Source organism: Puma concolor, chromosome E1 (assembly GCF_028749965.1).
Source record: "Puma concolor isolate L17-30 chromosome E1, mPumCon1.1.hap2, whole genome shotgun sequence".
Classification (NCBI taxonomy): Eukaryota; Metazoa; Chordata; class Mammalia; order Carnivora; family Felidae; genus Puma; species Puma concolor.
In genome coordinates, this window is record NC_141680.1 from 47066454 (window position 1) to 47086504 (window position 20051).

General features: G+C 48.5%; 1 protein-coding gene across 6 annotated transcripts in view; it reads left to right on the forward strand.

The window, feature by feature from the left end:
* Positions 1-19736, forward strand: part of MYL4 (myosin light chain 4) — a 30821-nt gene extending 11085 nt beyond the window's left edge. For 3 of the 6 annotated variants that reach the window (XM_086687637.1, XM_086687636.1, XM_086687635.1), the window contains 7 exons: positions 5035-5185; positions 8432-8459; positions 16355-16504; positions 17746-17919; positions 18395-18472; positions 19029-19073; positions 19600-19736. In XM_086687637.1, coding sequence (XP_086543763.1) covers positions 5069-5185; positions 8432-8459; positions 16355-16504; positions 17746-17919; positions 18395-18472; positions 19029-19057 — 576 coding nt within the window. In that variant the 5' untranslated portion in view covers positions 5035-5068 and the 3' untranslated portion in view covers positions 19058-19073; positions 19600-19736. Of the gene's footprint in view, positions 1-4699; positions 4804-4953; positions 5186-8431; positions 8460-16354; positions 16505-17745; positions 17920-18394; positions 18473-19028; positions 19074-19425; positions 19511-19599 lie in introns of those variants that run through there. The other 3 variants (XM_086687639.1, XM_025925152.2, XM_025925153.2) reach the window with 3 other exon arrangements.
* Positions 19737-20051: the final 315 nt, after the last annotated feature.

Below are 20051 nucleotides of genomic sequence, written 5' to 3' on the forward strand. Positions count from 1 at the left end.
AGCCATGCCTGGCCACATCTCTCTGCCACACACACACACACACACACACACACACACACACACACACAGACACACAGACACACACACACACACACACCAGTTCAAATAGGGCTCCCCTTCATCCAAGCGGCTTCTCACAGTTCTCTTCATTTCTTGTTGGTGTTTTTCTCTGTATAATTCTTCTGCTGTTGACCTTGGAAGAGGGAGCAGCAACCACACTATTTCAGTCAGGAGGCAAACTCAAGGATTTTGAGCACTTGCTCTGGGTTAGACACTGTTCTAAGGATGTCACCCACATTAACTCATTTAACTCTCTGAGGTTATATTGGCTGCCCCATTTTATAGATGGGAAACTGAGACATAAAGAAGTTAATTAGCTGGCTTAACTAACTGAGTCAGGACTCTAACCCAGGCAGTCTGGCACCTGAGTGGTCTCTCTTACCCTCTGCCAATTTACCCAGTGCCCTGTATGGGGACAGATTAGTGTTGGCCAGGGCGTTGCCCCATGATGTCTAGTTTATGAGACACTGGCCAGAAGAGAGGAGGGAGGGGTGACTAGGACAAGGCATTAAGAGCCAGGCCTGCTGTCAGCAGCATTTGATCCCAGGCAGGAGACTCTGATGGATCTCTTTCAGGACAGGACACAGGCCCTGCGTGGTTAGAGGGGAAGGGAGAAGTGTGAGTGAGCGTGCGTAAGCCCAGCCTAAAGGAGGCCTGATGTCAGTTCTCTGTGCATCTGTCTCTGAATTTGACATGGGGCATAAATGGGTTGGTGTGAAATTCTGTCCTGCGTTTTCCATCTACTGAGTTTGAAGTCCTTCCAGTGGGAGCATCTGAGTGTGCTGGCACAGCTCTGGCTCAGGAACCATTCGAAGCCTCCCAGAGGCACTGGTTAGGCTGCCAGGACCTGCTGCCACGCTCGCCTCTTCACACCCTGCCTCTTCTTTCCTTCTCTCTTTCCTTTGCTCTAATTGGTCCACATGTATTGGGCGGGGAGGGTGGGGGTGGTGGTGGTGGGCACTGTCATAGACCCTGTGCAGGATACTCTGGATGGACAGGAAGGTATAAGTCAGTGACCGTGAAGCAGAATGGGGACCATAAAAGTGAACCCTCTGACTCCAGTAATGGGCCCTTGTGAACCATGGGCATCATGAGCTATGGTAATAGCAAGGCCAGCCTCTGGTGTCTTGATTCTTGATGCATGGCTCTTTCTGGAAAACCACACTCTCCTCTCGCTGCTGCTGAAGTGCCAGATACTTTTTTAGCTGGTGTTGCTCAAAGAGAATCAGAAACTGGTTTGAGGAGTGTCTCCTCTCCTGCTGGAGTGCTTGTGGCCTAAGGTTTCAGGCAGGCTGGCACCTCGTCTGAGTGTGGCTGACAGGCAGGCCTCCTGGCCCCAGGGACTTGCTACATGCTTTCTGAGCCACAAAATATGTCACACTGTGGGTACCCAGCTGCCATCCTTCTCCCTCCCCCATTCCCTTCCACTTCTTCCTCTTTCCTAAACCTACACTTTATAATCCCAGTAGCCTCTGCCGCCTTACCTGTGCCTCCCCCTGTGGTCCCCTCTTCTGGAATTCCTTCTGGAAAGTCTGAGAAACCTGAACACTCGTCTAGCTTCATCTGCCTGGGAAAGCAAAATGAAATTCACAGCCAGGAGTGCTTCCAGTGTGCGAGGGGTGGTTTGTGGTGCCTTGCATACGATATTTCATACAGATCTCACAACAGCTTGAGAAGGAAATGTTTATTGTTGAAGGTCCTTAGGGTGCTGGGCCCAAGATTAGGAAATGCAAAACGGGGATTCAGCCCTATGCTTGTCTGCCTCTAAAGCCCTCCCCCGCCACCACACCCTTTCCATGTCTGGATGTTCAGTGAGCCCCATTCGGTTTTCCCAGTTTTCTAACCTCATAGTTCTGTTCCCAAGCAGGTTGGATATTTTACTCCTCCTTAGAATTAAAAAAAAAAAAAAAAAAAAAGGAAAAAAGAAAGGGCGCCTGGGTGGCTCAGTCAGTTGAGTGTCCAACTTCGGCTCAGGTCATGATCTCATGGTTTGTGGGTTTGAGCCCTGCGGCAGGCTCTGTGCTGAACGCTTGCTCAGAGCCTGGGGCCTGCTTTGGATTCTGTGTCTCCTTCTCTCTCTGCACCTCTCCCCTCATGTTCTGTCTCACTCTGTCTCTCAAAAATAAATAAATGTAAAAAAAATTTTTTAAAGAAAAGAAAAACAAAAAGATAAATGAAATTAAAGGAAATGCTCAACTCTCTCACTTTTTAAAAAAGTTTATTTTATTTATTTTGAGAGAGAGAGACAGATAGCAGAGAGAGGAAGAGAGAGAATCTCAAGCAGGCTCTGCACTGTCAGCGCAGAGCCCGATGTGGGGCTCGAACCCACGAACAGTGAGATCATGACCGGAGCTGAAATCGAGAGTCTGATGCTTAGCCGACTGAGCCACCCAGGCGCCCCCCAACTCTTTCTTTTGAGGATCAAACTTCTTACTAGAATGGTTAGAATAACCTATTTCTTAACTGGAAGGGGACGTATGAGATCATCCCATTCAGTGGTTATTTTTAGACTCTTAAACCATAGAATACTTTCTTAGAAAATGATCCTGGGGCCCTGGTACATAAAACACACAGGAGTGCTGCTGGCTGAAATGGCAGGGGGAGCTCCGAACCTGGCCTCTCTGCGTCCTTTACAGCCGGAAGCAAGTTAAGGAAGCCTTGGGTTTCTGTTGAAAACTGTTTGAAAGCTCCTGATTATGTCTCATTTTAGAGATAAGCAAGCTGAGGCCCAGAGAGGGGGAGTGGCTGGCAAGGTCAGGGCTAGTGTCTGGGTCTTCCAGCTTCTGGCTTGCAGCCTTCCACCAAACCCCAGGCCCTGTGTCTTCACAAACCCTGCAGCACACCTGGTCCAGGAAGGGGCTGCAGTGGGAGTAGAGGAGGGGAGAGGCTGGGCTTCCACTCTCCTCCTTCCTCCTTATCAACAACCTGGGCCCCCAAGCCCGTGGGGAACGAGGAAGTCAGGGAAGGGACAGACAGGGAAAAGGGAAGGGTGCAAGGGGAGGCCCTGGGAAACAGGTAACGCAAAGGAAGAGAGAAGGTGAGGCAGAAAAGGGGTGGGTGAGGTGAAAGAGCTAGCAGCTGCTTGCTGTCCCAGACGGGACCAGCACTGGCCTAGGGTTTGCGTTCCCCCTTGGGCGAGTCTGGCCCCTTTTCCTGCCTCAGTTTCCTTTGAAGGCTTCTCTGCTTACCAGTGGTGAAAGCACACCTAGGCTACGGGAGCGGTAGGGTGGGGTAAGAGCGCCACACACCGGGGGCCAGAATTAGCTGGCTCAGCTGTGCCTATAAATAGCTGAACGTCTTGAGGCTGCTTAAAAGTCTCTCTGGGCATTAGGTTCTTCACCTACAAAACCAGGTAGGATAAGAGCAAGTCTAAGGGGCCTTTCGTCTAGGAAAGATCTGGCAAATGGAGCCTGGGCTTGGGGAGCCTGGAGAATGGGCTGGTGCGGGCTCCCGACGCCTGGATTTGCAGGCTTAGGAGCTGGCAGGGAGCCGGTGTTGTGGGAGTCTAGCAATCCTGTTTTATAGGCAAGTAAACCAGACTTTTCTGCTCTCAACTTGGTCTCCTTATCTTCTGAACTGTAGAGTCTTAAAGTTCAGCTGAAAGCAATTCTGTGCGGTGGATGAGTTTTCTGAACACTTTATAGACTTTCAACGTTTTTTACAAAAACAGCACACGCTCGTTATAAAAATTTCCATTAATATAGGAAGTGAAAAAAGTACAAAGCTACAAACTGCCGTCCTGTTCCCTTCCTCAACCCCCTCCCCGCCCCAGGATCCCAGGGGTGTTTCTTCCTACCAGTTTACTGTGTATCCATCCTGAGCTTTCCAATGAACACAAACGTATCTGTGTGCGCGCACGCCCGTCCCCATAAATGGGATTATGCTATCAATGATTTAAGCATAAACTTTAGAATCGGACACACTTGGGTTGTAATCCAGCTCATAGCTAATTAGCTGAGTGACCCTGTTACCCGACCACTTTTGGTTTCAATCTCCCCAGGTGCAAAAGAGGAGTAATAATATTTATTTTATAGTATTGTGGCAAAGGTTTAATGAGATTTTATATGACAGCACCTAACAGTACCTGGTACACAGTAAACACCACACACACACCTGCACATGCACACACACACAGAGTCCAGGGGCACAGAGCGAGTTAGAGGTGTAGTGACAACAAGACCCAAGTTTTCTGACCTCCAGTCTCGTTGACTTTCAGCCACACTCCCTGCCTCTCACCTAAGACCCCCCCCCCAAGACCCCCCCCCCCCAAGCACAAGTTCAGTGCTCAGTACTTGTTGAAGGCATGATTGAGGTTGGTGGGGTGAGGGCAGATAAACCCAGGGGCTCGAGATCGGTGCAGCTCCTGGGTTGCCTGCTCTGGAGGATGGAGGGCTTTACCCTGTGGATAGGGAGGGTGTGGGGACAGCGTGGGTTGACTGGACCAGCTGTTGCTTCAGGGCTCCAGCCCGGAGGCAGAGCCGAGGCCCCAGAGTGGCTGTCAGCTTAAAGGAGCCTGGCCTAAAAGGAATGTGCAGTGGGCTGCCTCTGCTCAGGAGGGGCTAAAAAAAGCCTTACCCTCCCCTGGGCTTTGTGTGAGGGTTATCAACTGCTCAAGTCAGCTCATCTCTCTGGCTGGACTCTGGCATTTTCGAGAGGGTCTGTTTTCCTGGCCCCTCTGGGTTTCCACTGATTGGCAGGAAGGGATCAGCCTGTCCCAGAGGTGGAGGCCAGGAGGAGTGTGAGGTGTGGAGGGAAGGGGTGGTGGGGGGAGGGGGGCTTGTCGCCCCAAACCTGGTGACAATACACAGTTGTCAGCTGTACCCTGCCGGTGTTTCTTCCTTTTATAGTCAGAACAGTTGCTCTTGCTCTCACCCAGCCCCTCTGTGGGGGCTCCTGCCCAGGATAAAAGGGGAGGGAGGCGGCCCGGCCTCCTGTCTCATCTCCCAGGCGCCACATCTCTTGATTCCTTCCTAGCTCCCACCTCCACTGAAGATCCCAGCAAGACAACATGCCTCCCAAGAAGCCTGAGCCTAAGAAGGAAGCAGCCAAGGCCGCCCCAGCCCCAGCCCCTGCCCCAGCTCCTGAACCCCCCAAGGAACCTGCCTTTGACCCCAAGAGTGTAAAGGTGAGTGAGCCTCCGCCACTGGGATGGAGGTGGGGATGAAATTCAGGATCCTGTCTGTCCTGGACCTTAGAGATCTACTTCCTGGAGACTGGACTGGCATGAGGGCTGTGGCGTCCATGCCCCACATCACAGTGCGTGGGGCAAGGGAGCCAGTGTTGGAGCTGGTGAGGGGTATTTGGGGTTGTAGGTCTTTCCCCTCAGCAATGGATTTCTGCTCTGTCACCCCAAATTTACCCAGCAGAGTTGGGAATGGCAGGGAGGTACAACCAACCGACCATTCAGCCTTAAATTTTAAGGCACTGGGGGAGCCACCATAGCAAAGAAAAAGAGACTGGCCCTTTTCTCAGAGGTAGTAGTACAATATCTTTCTGGAGAAGAGACACATAATGATAACTGCCCGCGCAACTTGGATTAAGTGATTTAAGCAGTGAGGAAGCAGGGGGTCTGGGAGAGGCTTCATCTGTAAGACCCTTGCAGTGGGTGGGCGATGGGGGCAGAGAGGCTCCAGATAAGGGAGAGGAGGCCTGCTTCCCTCTCCCCTCCCCTCCCCTCCCCAGGTGGTTCCCTCCCTCGGTGGCCTCAGCCTGGGCTCCTGGCTGGAGTGTGCAGTGAACTGGCCCCTCCCAGGCTGAGAGCCTCCCTCTAACCTGGTGAGGGAGTGGGGCCTGGTTCCCTCTGCTGCCCCAGCCCTCTGCCCTCTCTGCCCTCCCTGCTCCCCCTCGAACTGGAAGGTTCCTCTTCCTGGAGCTGGTGTAGACTCCGCCTGCTGACTCAGTCACTTTAGGCCTCCCAGCTGTCTGGCCCAGCTGCTGAAGGAATGGGACTGGGAGGGGATGGGCAGAGGAGGGAGGAGTCAGAGGCCTCTGGAGAGTGAAGCAGTTCTGAGCCTTGGCGCCAGAATGTAAGAGGTCAAGTGCTACTGGTATGAAGAGCTATTAATAACAGGTTGGGAGTGGTGGGCCTCTGGGGATAGCCACTAGGGCAGGTCTGGGGGTGGCGAGGGATTAGATCAAAATAAGAGCTCAGGACTGGGTTCTGTGACAAGGAGGCAGGGAAACTGAAACTCTGGGCTCTAATTTGGATGACCCTCCCTGGCTCTCTCAGTGTTCCTCCCAGCACCCACAGCCCCCCGAGACCTTGCAGTTGTGCCAAGGACCTGAGGTTGATCTATGGTAATCACTACAAGGGTCAGGAGTCAAGCAGAACTGGGTTGGCCAAGAAACGGAGGCCGTTGCACGTCCCTGGGCTTGGTTAGGGTCCACGTGAAGGCAATAGTGTAAGACCTTGAAAGTCCCTGGGTCATTCATTACTCCCACTATGGGCAGAGCCTAGCAAGAAAAGCTGACTATCTCCCACCCCCATCAGGATGCTTTTATTTCTTTAAAAAACAATTTTTTTTTAAATAAAGAGAAAAACAGGGATGATGACTTTATTTTTAGTTTTTGAGAGAGAGAAAGAGCGCGCGAGCCCACAAGTGTGAGCAGGGTAGAGGCATAGGGATAGAGAGAGAGAGAGAGAGAGAGAGAGAGAGAGAGAACCACACTGAGCTTAGAGTGTGACAGGGGCTCCATCCCATGAACCTGGGATCATGACCCCAGCCCAAATCAAGAGTCAGATGCTCAACCGACTGAGCCACCCAGGCCCCCAGGATGCTTTTATTTCTGATTTGTTCTGATAATGCACTACTCCTGTGCCTGGTCCCTGACATCTGCATGGCAGGTGCCTAGTGATCTCAGATCAGAGCCACCCTCCCAGTCTCTTTGGCCTGTCACTTCTCTCCATCTACCCACCTCCCCCAGTTTCTCACCCCTGGTTGAAGTCCTCTTTCCCATGTCTGGAGCTTCCCATCCTGAGGGTTGTTGAAATTGCTTTAAAGTGAAAAAAGAATTTATGTATCCTTCATGAGGACTGTTTCCCCTATTATTGTACTTCTCTGGTTCCTTTGCTTAGAAGACTCTTTGCTCAAAGATAGAACGAAAGTAAACTTAAGCCCAAAGTGTGTGGTTATATATTCTGATTTTATGTTTTCATACTAATTTCTCTTACACATTTACTCCTGGGGCTTAACTCATTACGATGTAAGACAACCACACCATTTCCTCAGAAAGTTCATGCAAAGCATCCTTTACCCTATTTTAGGGGTTCCTCTACCTTCGTGACCAACCCCACCTTCGCCAAAGCCCGTTCCTGGTCACAGCCAGTTTCTTTCCCAACCCACTGTAACCCCTCCTCCGCTCTCCTAGCTCCTTCCAGTCACCCCCGGAAGTCCTCATTAATGGAGGTCAGCCTGTGGGGGGCAGAAGTGGGCGGGGGGGACACATCACAAGTGGCAGAGTTAGGACTAGAAATGGCTGTCCTTGAAGATATGCCAGGAGTGGTTACCACTGCCACTGGGAGGGTGGTGGTAGATAAGGACGATGAAGTGACACACAAAATCCCAAATTACAATGATGACTCATGCTTGTTCATTGCCATTCATTTTCAGAGCTTCCCACCTGCCTCTTCTGTACTCAGCATCGGATTATCATGAGTTGTGGGGGCGAACCCAAAATTTATTCGTTTGCTCAACAAATAGTCTTTGAGCCTCTACCCTGTGCCAGGCATTTCTGTGAACAGTAGCAGAAATGCCTGCCCCTCGGGAACCCTGGCCTCAAGGGCCCCCCCGCCTGGGGACACCTAGAGGCAGGACCGCAGGTTATGAAACATCAAGGGTCCACCCAAACTAGTCTTGCTGTCCCAGTGCCTAAGAGGGAGAGGTGGGGGTGGAATGGGGTGCAGAAAGAGAAGGTGTGATTGGAGGAGGTGGATCGCCAGTGGGAAAGGGAGGCCGAGGGTGAGGAGCGGTGGGCGGTGGGAGAGGGATTGCGGGTGGATTGTGGAGTAGGGATGAAAGTGAGTGTGGTTTCTTGCTGGCTGGGATGAGGAATTATTTACATTTGACCCAAAGAAATTACAATAGGGAGTCAGCATAGGTTCTAACATTATCTAGCATACTTCTCTTTCTCTCTTTCCCTCTCATTGTGAGCCATGGCTTCACAAATGGTCCTGACGGAGCTCTGGTGGCTGCCCTATGTGATAGACTGTGAGCCGTGGCTCCTAGTCAGGAGGCTGGGTTCTGTGCTCAGTCTCCTGCCCTGCTTATTGGTGACCTGCGGGAGGTGACTCCGACTGCGATGGCGGAGGCCACTTGTGCTTCGGGAGCCTTCGGCAGTCTCAGCCTTCATTCCTGTGTTTCCCTCCCCACAGATAGACTTCACTGCTGACCAGATCGAAGGTGAGTACTGACAAGCCCACCTCCTCCCACACACCCTCTGTTGCACTTTCCTGGAAGAGGAGGAGGAGGAGGAGGAGGAGGAGGAGGAGGAGGAGGGGGAGGAAGGAGAGCAGTACTTGTAGGTAATAGTAATCACTGTCATCATCATCGATAACCTGTATTTGCCAAAGGTTTTCTGTGTGCCCATTTTCAACTACAACAGGTATGTCCGTCCGTCCTTCCTTCCTTCCTTCCTTCCTTCCTTCCTTCCTTCCTTCCTCTCTCTTTCTCTTTCTTTTTTTTTTTTTTTTTTTTTTTTGAGAGAGAGGGAGTGGGGGTGGGGAGGGTCTGAGGGGGTCGGGGGAGAGAGAGAGAGAGAGAAAGAGAGAAAGAGGGAGGGAGGGAGAGATGTAAGCAGGCTCCATGCCCAGCACAGAGCCCCGGGATCATGACCTGAATGGAAACCAAGAGTCAGATGCTCAACCGACTGACCCACCCAGATGCCCCTAAATGTGTTATTTCTTAAGTGCTTTACGTGGATTAACTCACTTAACTCTTACAACAACCTGATGAGATAGAGACTGTTACTCCCCCCATTTTACAGTGATAACACTGAGGCACAGAGAGGTTTGGTAGTTTGCCCAATCTCACACAGGCAGTTGGTAGTGGAGCCAGGATTCAAACTCAGGCAATCTGATTCCAGACCTGAATTCCCACCTATTCTGCCAGACTGCCTGGAACATATTACATGCACAGCACAAATGTCTTTTTTTCCCCTCCACCCCCAAAACCTATTCAAGATATTTAGAACTCCCGTTTCTGTTCCTGGTATTAGAAAGCCCTCCTTAGGTCACCGGCATCCTCTCCCCTCACCCTGTAGCCCACTGAGGTGCTCACTCACTAAAGGGGGAAGGGTCAAGGGTGACTTTGGGGTGCTTAGTCCACCTGTGATCCCCACCACCAATCCTTCTCCATCTTTGATGAAGACATAAAGTTTTATTAAGTGCAGCTTCAAGAGAAGGGTCAAGATCTCCTACCCTCCGACCTGATTATTGCCTATCTCCTGTAGGAGTCTGGTGTTTTGGGAATGGAATGTTTCATCATGTGATACCTGCTTTATAGCTGGGGCTCACTGCCATTGCAACTTATCCCTCTGTTTTCCCCACCAGATGCCTCCAGGACATAAAATCATGGGAGCTGGGAGGGACCTTGAAAGGTCCTCTGATCCAACCCCTTGATTTTAAGCACATAACTATATTTTTAAAAAGTAGACTAATACCTGCAAATGGTTAAAAAATATATATACTACTTAAATATAAATAATGAAAAATAAAAATATTTTCCCTTTGCTTTCCTCTGATGCTGATCCCTCTCCCAAATCCACTGTTGATAAGACTACGTGTCCTTTGAGAAAAATATAGTGATATACCAGTATGTATAAAATGTATACATATTGAGTCATGTGATACATACTGTCCTATACCCTTTACTTAATGCATATTTGGATTTACTAATATATAATATATATTACTTAATACTGTATCTTGGTATCTTTTTATAGTTTATATAATTTTTCATTTTTAAAAAGAATTACATTCTTTTATTTTTTTTAAGTTTATTTATTTATTTTGGGTGTGTAGGGGCAGAGAGAGAGAGGGAGAGAAAGAATCCCAAGCAGCCTCTGCATTGTCAGTGCAAAGTCCTACTCAGGGCTCGATCTTACAAAGCATGAGCTCATGACCTGAGCCGAAATCAAGAGTTGGATGCTTACCTGACTGAGCCACCCAGGCGCCCTAAGAATTACATTCTCTAAAAAAGAACGGATGCACCTTTTAATTTAATCAGGCTAGCAGTGCTAGACCTTTAGGCTGTTTCCAGTTGGGGGGCATCGGCATGGTTTCCCCAGGGGAACTTCCTAGCAGGGGTCAAAGGATACATGCTTTTTAAACTGTAATAGCTATTGCCAAATTGCCTTTCCAAAAAGTGATGCCAGTTTACCCAAACACAGGGCATGAGAACTAGTGGATGCATTTTGAAACTAGTGGATTCAATCTGACTCTGCTTTTGCAACACCCTGTGGATGCTCACTTTTCAGTCAATAGTCTGGGGTGCAGCGAAATACTTAAAATTGACTTCAGTGTATTTTATTTTATTTACTTTTTACTTTTTATTTATTTTTTAAATTTACATCCAGGTTAGTTAGCATATAGTGCAATGATGATTTCAGGAGAAGATTCCTTAATGCCCCTTACCCATTTAGCCCATCCCCCCTCCCACAGCCCCTCCAGTAACTGTTTGTTCTCCATATTTAAGAGTCTCTTATGTTCCCCCCCCGCCGTTTTAAAATTATTTTTGCTTTCCTTCCCTTATGTTCATCTGTTTTGTATCTTAAGGTCCTTATAAGAGTGAAGTCATATGATATATGTCTTTCTCTGACTAATTTTGCTTAGCATAATACCCTCTAGTTCCATCCACGTAGTGGCAAATGGCAAGATTTCATTCTTTTTGATTGCCGAGTAATACTCCATTGTATATATATACCACGTCTTCTTTATCCATTCATCCATCGATGGACAGTTGGGCTCTTTCCATACTTTGGCTATTGTTGATAGTGCTGCTATAAACATGGGGGTGCACGTGTCCCTTCGAAATAGCATACCTGTATCCCTGGGATAAATACCTAGTAGTGCAATTGCTGGGTTGTAGGGTAGTTTTATTTTTAATTTTTTGAGGAACCTCCATACTGTTTTCCAGAGTGGCTGCACCAGTTTGCATTCCCACCAGCAGTGCAAAAGAGATCCTTTCTCTCCGCATCCTTGCCAACATCTGTTGTTGCCTGAGTTGTTAATGTTAGCCATTCTGACAGGTGTGAAGGAGTATCTCATTGTGGTTTTGATTTGTATGTCCCTGATGATGAGTGATGTTGAGCATTTTTTCATGTGTCAGTTGGCCGTCTGGGTGTCTTCTTTGGAGAAGTGTCTATTCATGTCTTTTGTCCATTTCTTCACTGAATTATTTGTTTTTTGGGTGTTGAGTTTGATAAGTTCTCTATAGATTTTGGATACTAACCCTCTATCTGATCTGTTGTTTGCAAAGATCTTCTCCTATTCCATCAGTTGCCTTTTAGTTTTGCTGATTGTTTCCTTCGCTGTGCAGAAGCTTTTTATCTTGATGAGGTCCCAGTAGTTCATTTTTGCTTTTGTTTCCCTTGCCTCCAGATACGTGTCGAGTAAGAAGTTGCTGCGGCCAAGATCAAAGAGGTTTTTGCCTGCTTTCTCCTCGAGGATTTTGTTGGTTTCCTGTCTTACACTTAGGTCTTTCATCCATTTTGAGTTTATTTTTGTGTATGGTGTAAGTGGTCCAGGTTCATTCTTCTGCATGTCACTGGCCAGTTTTCCCAGCACCATTTGTTGAAGAGACTGTCCTTATTCCAGCGGATATTCTTTCCTGCTTTGTCAAAGATTAGTTGGCCATACGTTTGTGGGTCCATTTTGGGGTTCTCTATTCTGTTCCATTGATCTGAATGTCTGTTCTTGTGCCAATACCATACTGTCTTGATGATTACAGCTTTGTATTACAACTTGAAGTCCAGAATTATGATGCCTCCTGCTTTGGTTTTCTTTTTCAAGATTGCTTTGGTTATTCGAGGTCTTTTGTGGTTCCATACAAATTTTAGGGTTATTTGTTCTAGCTCTGTGAAGAATGCTGGTGTCATTTTGATAGGTATTGCATTGAATATGTAGATTGCTTTGGGTAGTATCGACATTTTTTTTTTTTTTTTAAATTTTTTTTTTCAACGTTTATTTATTTTTTTTGGGACAGAGAGAGACAGAGCATGAACGGGGGAGGGGCAGAGAGAGAGGGAGACACAGAATCAGAAACAGGCTCCAGGCTCTGAGCCATCAGCCCAGAGCCCGACGCGGGGCTCGAACTCACGGACCGCGAGATCGTGACCTGGCTGAAGTCGGACGCTTAACCGACTGCGCCACCCAGGCGCCCCTCGACATTTTAACAATATTTGCTCTTCTTATCCAGGAGCATGGAATATTTTTCCATTTTTTTGTGTCTTCTTTAATTTCTTTCATAAGCCTTCTATAGTTTTCGGTGTATAGATTTTTCACCTCTTTGGTTAGATTTATTCCTAGGTATCTTATGGGTTTTGGTGCAATTTTAAATGGGATCAACTCCTCTATTTCTCTTTCTGTTGCTTCATTATTGGTGTATAGGAATGCAACCAATTTCTGTGCATTGATTTTATATCCTGCGACTTTGTTGAACTTATGGACCAGTTCTAGCAGTTTTTTGGGGGAATCTTTTGGATTTTCCATGTAGAGTATCATGTCATCTGAGAAGAGTGAAGGTTTGACCTCCTCCTGGCCAATTTGAATGCCTTTTATTTCTTTGTGTTGTCTGATTGCTGAGGCTAAGACTTGCAATACTATGTTGAGCTTTAGTGGATTTTAATTAAGTATATACTTTTGTGTAGACACAAGCATAGTGGTACTCACGAGGACTAGAAAGTCAACTAATGACCACAATTTTTCATTTTCCAAATGGGAATCATGGTCAAAGCCAAGGGGGATGGCTGGTTGCCTCTTTCCTCTGTGAAGATTTTTAGGGCTGTGGCCTAATTCCTTTCAGTCTGTCATTCCTCTGGCCTTGAAGATGTTTCTTATTTTGGATCGGAATTGTTTCTGTTTTAATTTTACTCTTGCTAGCTCTTCATTTGATCTTTGATGAAGCTGAAGATGGTTTTCTTGTGTTATGCTGGAAATAATGTTATTTGGAATGAAATTTTGGTATTAGCCCTAATTCTGCCACTCTTGGCCACGAGACTTTTGGCAAGTCACTTTTTTGAACGTTAATTTTCTTATTGGCAAAGTAATATTTGGTTCTTTCCAATTCAGAAATTCTGTGACTCTTTTCAGCATGTCTTAGCTTTATATTCTCCAGGTGATATGGCCCCATTAAAAAAAAATGTTTAGGGGCGCCTGGGTGGCGCAGTCGGTTAAGCGTCCGACTTCAGCCAGGTCACGATCTCGCGGTCCGTGAGTTCGAGCCCTGCGTCAGGCTCTGGGCTGATGGCTCGGAGCCTGGAGCCTGTTTCCGATTCTGTGTCTCCCTCTCTCTCTGCCCCTCCCCCGTTCATGCTCTGTCTCTCTCTGTCCCAAAAATAAATAAACGTTAAAAAAAAAAATAGCATTTCTTTAAAAAAAAATGTTTATTCATTTTTGAGAGAGGGGGGTGCATGAGCAGGGAAGGGCACAGAGAGAGGGAGACAGAGGATCTGAAGCCAGCTCCACGCTGACAGCAGAGAGCCTGATGCGGGGCTAGAACTCACAAACCTAGAGATCATGACATGAGCCAAAGTCCGATGCTCAACCGACTGAGCCAATGAGGTGCCCTGGCCCCATTTTTTTATGCCGCTTTTTTTTTTCCCCATAGGAGTTAGCTTCTAACTCTTGATTTACCAGTCCCTCTCCAGATTTCCATATTCTTGTAGGAAGGAATTACCACCTTTGCTCTTTGCACTAGTAAGCACCTGACTACTACAGACTATTGAGAAAAGGTTTCTTCTGGGCCTGTGAACATCACCTCTCATGCACCCCGTGATCGCACTGGCTTTGTCTTCTACCTAGTAGCAGCCCTAAACTCCAGTGTTTGGGGTTTCTGTGCATACCAGGACTCTGCAGCAGGCTGGAGTTCAGCAGGTAAAGCAGGTCCTTCCCTCCTCCTCCTCCCTCCTCACTATTTTCTTGGTGCCATGAATCCTTGGTCAGAAGTCATGGGCACACTGGCCTATAAATGAGGGTAACAATACTTATAGCCTAAGGTTTTCGAAAGATTAATGAGGTAATCCATACAACATTATTAGTGCAGATCTTGGTCCGTTGTAAGTGATCAAATCGCAGGTCATCGTGCTTATTACTTCCCCTGTCAGGTTCCACCCTCCTAATAAGTATCATTATGTTCTTCTTTGATGAGGAGACTCCTTTTATTAAACCTGACCTCACTCTTCTGAATGAACTAGAAGATCAAAAAGTCTGGGTTCAGATTCGGCTAACATACATTCATTGAGCACTGAATTTGTGCCAGAAGCCATGCTCGTTGCCTTCAATGTTAAAAAAAAAACTTTTTTTTAAATCCTTCTAACAGAACTGTGAGGTGGGTGTTATTTCCTTTTGGCAAAGGAGGAAACCAAGTTTCAGTGAGGTTAAGTGACCTGGCCAGGATTGATAGTTGAGTGGTAGTAAGATAATACTACCACCATTGTTCGAGCATTTACTATACGCTGGCCATTTTGTTAAGATTTTTAACATACGTTATTGTATTTAATTTGAATGTAATTTATGAACCCTATGAGGTAGGTGCCATTTATGGAAGAGGAGAGGTTTATGGAGATTAAATATTTACTTGCCCAAGGTCACACAGCTAGTAAGCAATGGAAATGGAATTTGAACTCAATTATTCAGTAATTGCAAGACATATGGTTTTCTATCTTTTTAAATTCTTACAAAGCCCAATAAAGACTTGCGAGTAAACATCTTGGGGAACTTGCTTTGATGTGCAGAATGATTTGTAAATAATCCATAAGCAGCCTCTAAGGAATAAGTGTTTCTAACGTATATGGCGAGGATTTAAAGCAGCTTTCTTCCTAAGTGGTTCACGCATTCTTTGGTTTATGTTGTTAATCTATCTGCTTAGTAAATCATTTCTTTGCCATTCCCAGTCCAGATTATCCCCAGTAATGAACTAGTTGAATCCAAATTAACGAGGAATTAAGGTTCTTTGCAAAAGGCCCAGGAGTGCCTTAATTCAGCCCTGCCTCTTTGATACCTAACCTGGTACCTTCAGGAATCGAGTCCTAGCTCTGAGCTGGCTCCAGAACTAGGGAATACAATAATAGCCACCATTTGTTAATTCCTTTATTTTTTTTTTTTTTAATTTTTTTTTCAACATTTGTTTATTTTTGGGACAGAGAGAGACAGAGCATGAACGGGGGAGGGGCAGAGAGAGAGGGAGACACAGAATCGGAAACAGGCTCCAGGCTCTGAGCCATCAGCCCAGAGCCCGACGTGGGGCTCGAACTCACGGACCGCAAGATCGTGACCTGGCTGAAGTCGGACGCTTAACCGACTGCGCCACCCAGGCGCCCCTGTTAATTCCTTTAAAATGCACTAGACAGCATGCTTGGTGCACTTGGTAATCCCCACAGCGACCCACTCAGGTGGACATTGTATTCCTGCTTAGAGCTAAAAAAAAAAAAAAGAGGGCCGATTAAGGCTAGTAGTTTGCTCAAGGCCACATGCAGGTCAGTGGTAGAGCTGGGGTGGTCTGACGGTCTCTACCAGGTCAGCTTGTCTGGCCTGGAAAAGGCAGTACTGATAGTAGCCAGCTTTTGAACAGGTCTTATCACTTTGCAAAGTGCCTCCACACGCTGCCACCTCCTTTGACACTCACAGTGGAGCCTTACTCCCTGTGTTTGCACAAGCAAACAGTCTTAGCTGGGCTTATTCTAAGCTACTCAGCAGAGCCAAGATGAGAACCCAGGAATCCTGACTTCTGAGCTAGTGCTGTTTTCATTTCCCTGACATTTTCCACAGGCAGGCACCTCCCCTACAGCAGGAAAGGGTGGATGGATGGGAGCCATGGAGCAGGGGAGACATTGAGGTTATATGACCATGACTGATGGAAGAGATCCCAGGCCCAGTGCTGGAGCAGGTCATGTAGTCTCCAGGATGCCCCTTTGATTGTCAGAAGATGGTGTGGGGTGGCTTCCAAGGAGGGTTTGGAACGATGGCCGAAGGGAAATACTGAAATGTTTTATCAATCACATTGACCTGCTCTTCAGCCTGGGTGGGTGGCGGCTGATCAGCCTTGGCCCAGGGGCCTGCAGTCGGCTCTTCTCTCTGCAGAGTTCAAAGAGGCTTTCTCGTTGTTTGACCGGACGCCAACTGGGGAGATGAAGATTACCTACGGGCAGTGTGGGGACGTGCTGCGGGCCCTGGGCCAGAACCCCACCAACGCCGAGGTGCTGCGTGTCCTGGGCAAACCTAAGCCTGAAGGTCAGTGTGGGCCTTGTAGCTCACCTCCTGGTGTCTGTCCCGCTGGCCCCTGGGGCTCTTTCTCCTCTCCCACTTTAACCCTTCAAGACCAGCCCCCCTCCCCAGGTTAGGAGCTGTTCTTGTTTTCCCTGTGAGGTCGGAGCTCCTGGAGAGCAGGAGTGACATTCTGTTGCTTCAGTGTCTTCCTCTGACGCCCCAGGGTGCAGGGAGGTGAGGTGGGGATCTGACCACGAACCACTTGCCCGTACCCCTGCACCCAGTTGCTCTTAGTTGAGGTGACACCACCCTGAAATGTCCTGTGACCACTTGTTTCCAATGAGGGTCAGAGCACTAAAGATTGCAAATTACTTGTTTAATAGAAGTTGGAGCAGACTTCAGATGAGCTCTGTAATGATGCCTCTTTCACTCATTTGCATTCAGTAGGTTTTGGGGGATGAGTTTCAAAAGTGATATAAGGGAATGTGTCCCATTTGTGAATATCACTTGTCATGTGTGGGTAGTAAGGTTAACAGCTGCTCCAACACACATGTCCTTCTGAGAGGTGTAGGTACTAGGTGGGGCAGGCAGACCTGGGCAGAGCCCCCAGCTGGGCGGGGGGCTGGGATGCATCTCTAGAGGCTTCCTGGGCTCCATCTGGATCCTTCCCCTCCTCCTCTTGCTGGTGAAGACAACAGTGTGGGGTGAAGGATGTGGGCAGGAAAGGGTCAGAGGACCAGCAGTCCTGCCTAGAGGTTAAAAGATGCTTGGAATTTCCATTTTTGGAGGTTCCTGTGTTGTTATAAAAGAAAGAATTGCCAACATTTGCGGTATTTTAAAATTAAAGCTTTCAACACATGTCAACATGGGAGAAGTGGGTTAGTTACAAAAGGATTGCAAATTTATAAAAATTATTGATTCAGAGTTGTTCCAGGCAATGTGGTCTAGTAATGAGACCCAAAGGGAGAATTTTGCAAAATTCTCTTTTTTTTGCAATCCTATTGGTTTACCTCTGTGACATGCCTATCACATGTCACAAGTCTACCTTGTGAATGTGAGGCTTGGTTCTGTGACCTGTTGGGCCCCCTCAGATCCTGCTGAGGCCACCCTCAGCTCCCCTGCCTAGCTGGCCACCCGGAACTGAGAGGTCTGGCTGGGAGTCATGGCGGCTTTCCCCTTCTACCCCGGTCCTGACCTGGCAGAGCTGCGACCAGGCCCCCTGCTGACCCTCTGCTCCCATCACATTGTTTCCTTCCTGCCTACAGAGATGAATGCCAAGATGCTGGACTTTGAGACGTTCCTGCCCATCCTGCAGCACATCTCCCGCAACAAGGAGCAGGGCACCTATGAGGACTTTGTGGAGGGGCTGCGCGTTTTCGACAAGGAGAGCAATGGCACCGTCATGGGTGCCGAGCTTCGCCATGTCCTTGCCACCCTGGGTATGCAGGCCGGTGGTGCCCGAGTGGGAGGAATGGAGGTTGGGAAGTGCCCGGGTGGCATATGTTGGGGGCGTCCAAGGGCCCTTGCGTCCTTAGGATCACATCCTGATTCAGGCCCTGTCTCCCCAGGCCCAAGGCTTCCCCAACTGGGTTTGCTCAGCTGGCTTGGGAGGAGAGGAGAGCAGGTTGGGAGAGCAGACAGGGATGAGGCCTGAGACGTGGGACCCAGGGCCCCTGTCCTTGTCTTTGCTTCAGTCACTGAGGCCCTGGTCTGCTTGCCCAGTGCTGGCTGTAGGGCAAAGGGAGAGGCCTCGGGGAGTAGGAGGGACCTAAGACCCTTGGCTCCCCTTCCAAAGCTTGGATGTCCACCTCCCAGACCTGGGGAGCCTTGGGCCTTGAGACTCAAGGGAGTGCTAGGGTTTTGCCTGTCCCTCCTTGGCCATCTGTAACTCAGAGTCTACTTCTCCGACCCCAGGAGAGAAGATGACCGAGGCTGAAGTGGAACAGCTGTTGGCTGGGCAAGAGGATGCCAATGGCTGCATCAATTACGAAGGTATCGGGTCATGCCTCACTCCCTCGGACACCCAGGCATGGTGGGCACGGTTTGGGCTGGGCAGATCTGCAGAATAGGACGGAACAGATCCAGGGCCTGGAGGCTGTGTGTACCAGATGGGCAATGGTCAGCTCTCGGTGGATGTTCTTTTCCCTCCTTGCAGTGAACAGCATAGTATAATGGAAAGAGCACAGGGTTTGGAGATAGATCTGTGATAGACTGGCCGTGTGACTTGGATCAAGTCACTTACCTTCCCTGAGCCTCAGTTTTCTCATCTGAACAATGGGGTGGTGCTGGTACCTTTCTCAAGGTTGCAGGGATTAGCAGAGAAAACGTAGCTCATTTTGTCCATGTCTGAGTGTCAGCGGTGAAGACACAGGGCAGAGGTTCCTTCTTTTCTTCCAGCTGCTCCCCTTCAACCCCAAATAAGAGAAAGAGTCACAGTCTGGAGAAAGGGTGGTGGGGAGGTTGGAAGTCTGGCAGTATATGGGAGGGGAAGAGGTCCTAGGGGCTGGGAGGTGCCAAGTGTGTGACTGATTTCTGTTTTCTTTCCCAGCCTTTGTCAAACACATAATGTCTGGGTGAAGCAGACCCGTCTAGGGTGAGTGCGGCCTCTCCCTCCTGGTCCCTTCTGGGGTGTTCCAGGGGCTCCCAAACACCACCACATGCCGTAGAGCTTTTCTGTCCTAATCCTACCCCAGATTAGGGGTAGCGGGAAACCGGAGGGGGTAACCGGAGGGGGTCACCGGAGGGGGTCATGATGGGAGAGCAGCTTCGTCTGTCTACCTATGCTCTCTGTGCTCCTGCCTCCTGCCCTTGCTCCCTTCCAGCCTGGCCATGCGCTCTCCCTGGTCTTTGTACCCTATCTCCACCCCCATCAGTCATACCTTATGGCCTCTCTTAGAGGCTCTCAAGGCAAGACCATTTCCTTAGGCCTGGGATCTCCTGTGCAGGCTCCTGCAGTGAAATCCAGGTCCTGGGTAGAAGAGAGAGTGCTTCTGGCCGGTGCTCTGGACTCTGTTCCTGTTCACTCCCCATCCCCTGAGCTCCCCTGGGCTTAGGGCCATCCTGATTGGGGTATGGGGTTTGTGATAAGGGGCTGGGGTTCATCTAGCACTTTCTTTCAGGTGCCTGGCCCTTGGCCTTAGCCTTTCTGGGGTGAGTTAAGCAAGAGGCCCAGAGTGACTGAGCTGGAACTGGGGTCCTGGACTTAACCGCTGTGCCACAGCCCCAAGGACTCCCTGTAAATAAACAGTTTGAGCAAGCCTGGGCCAAATTCTCTGATTCCAACCAGTCTCTGAATTTTTTTTTTAAAGTAATTAATTGAGGTGTGTGTGTGCGTGTGTGTACGTGTGTGCGTGTGTGTACGTGTGTGCGTGCGTATGAGATATGAGGTTTCATGCATATTCCTCAGAGTAATGAGTAGTATCTGGGAGCTGGGAGACAATATACATACAATATAGAATTTCCATCTTAACCATTTTTAGTGTGTAGGTCTATGGTGTTAAGTATATTCACACCGTGGTGTAACCAATCTCCAGAACCTTTTCATCTTAGAAAGCTGAAAATTCTATGTTCA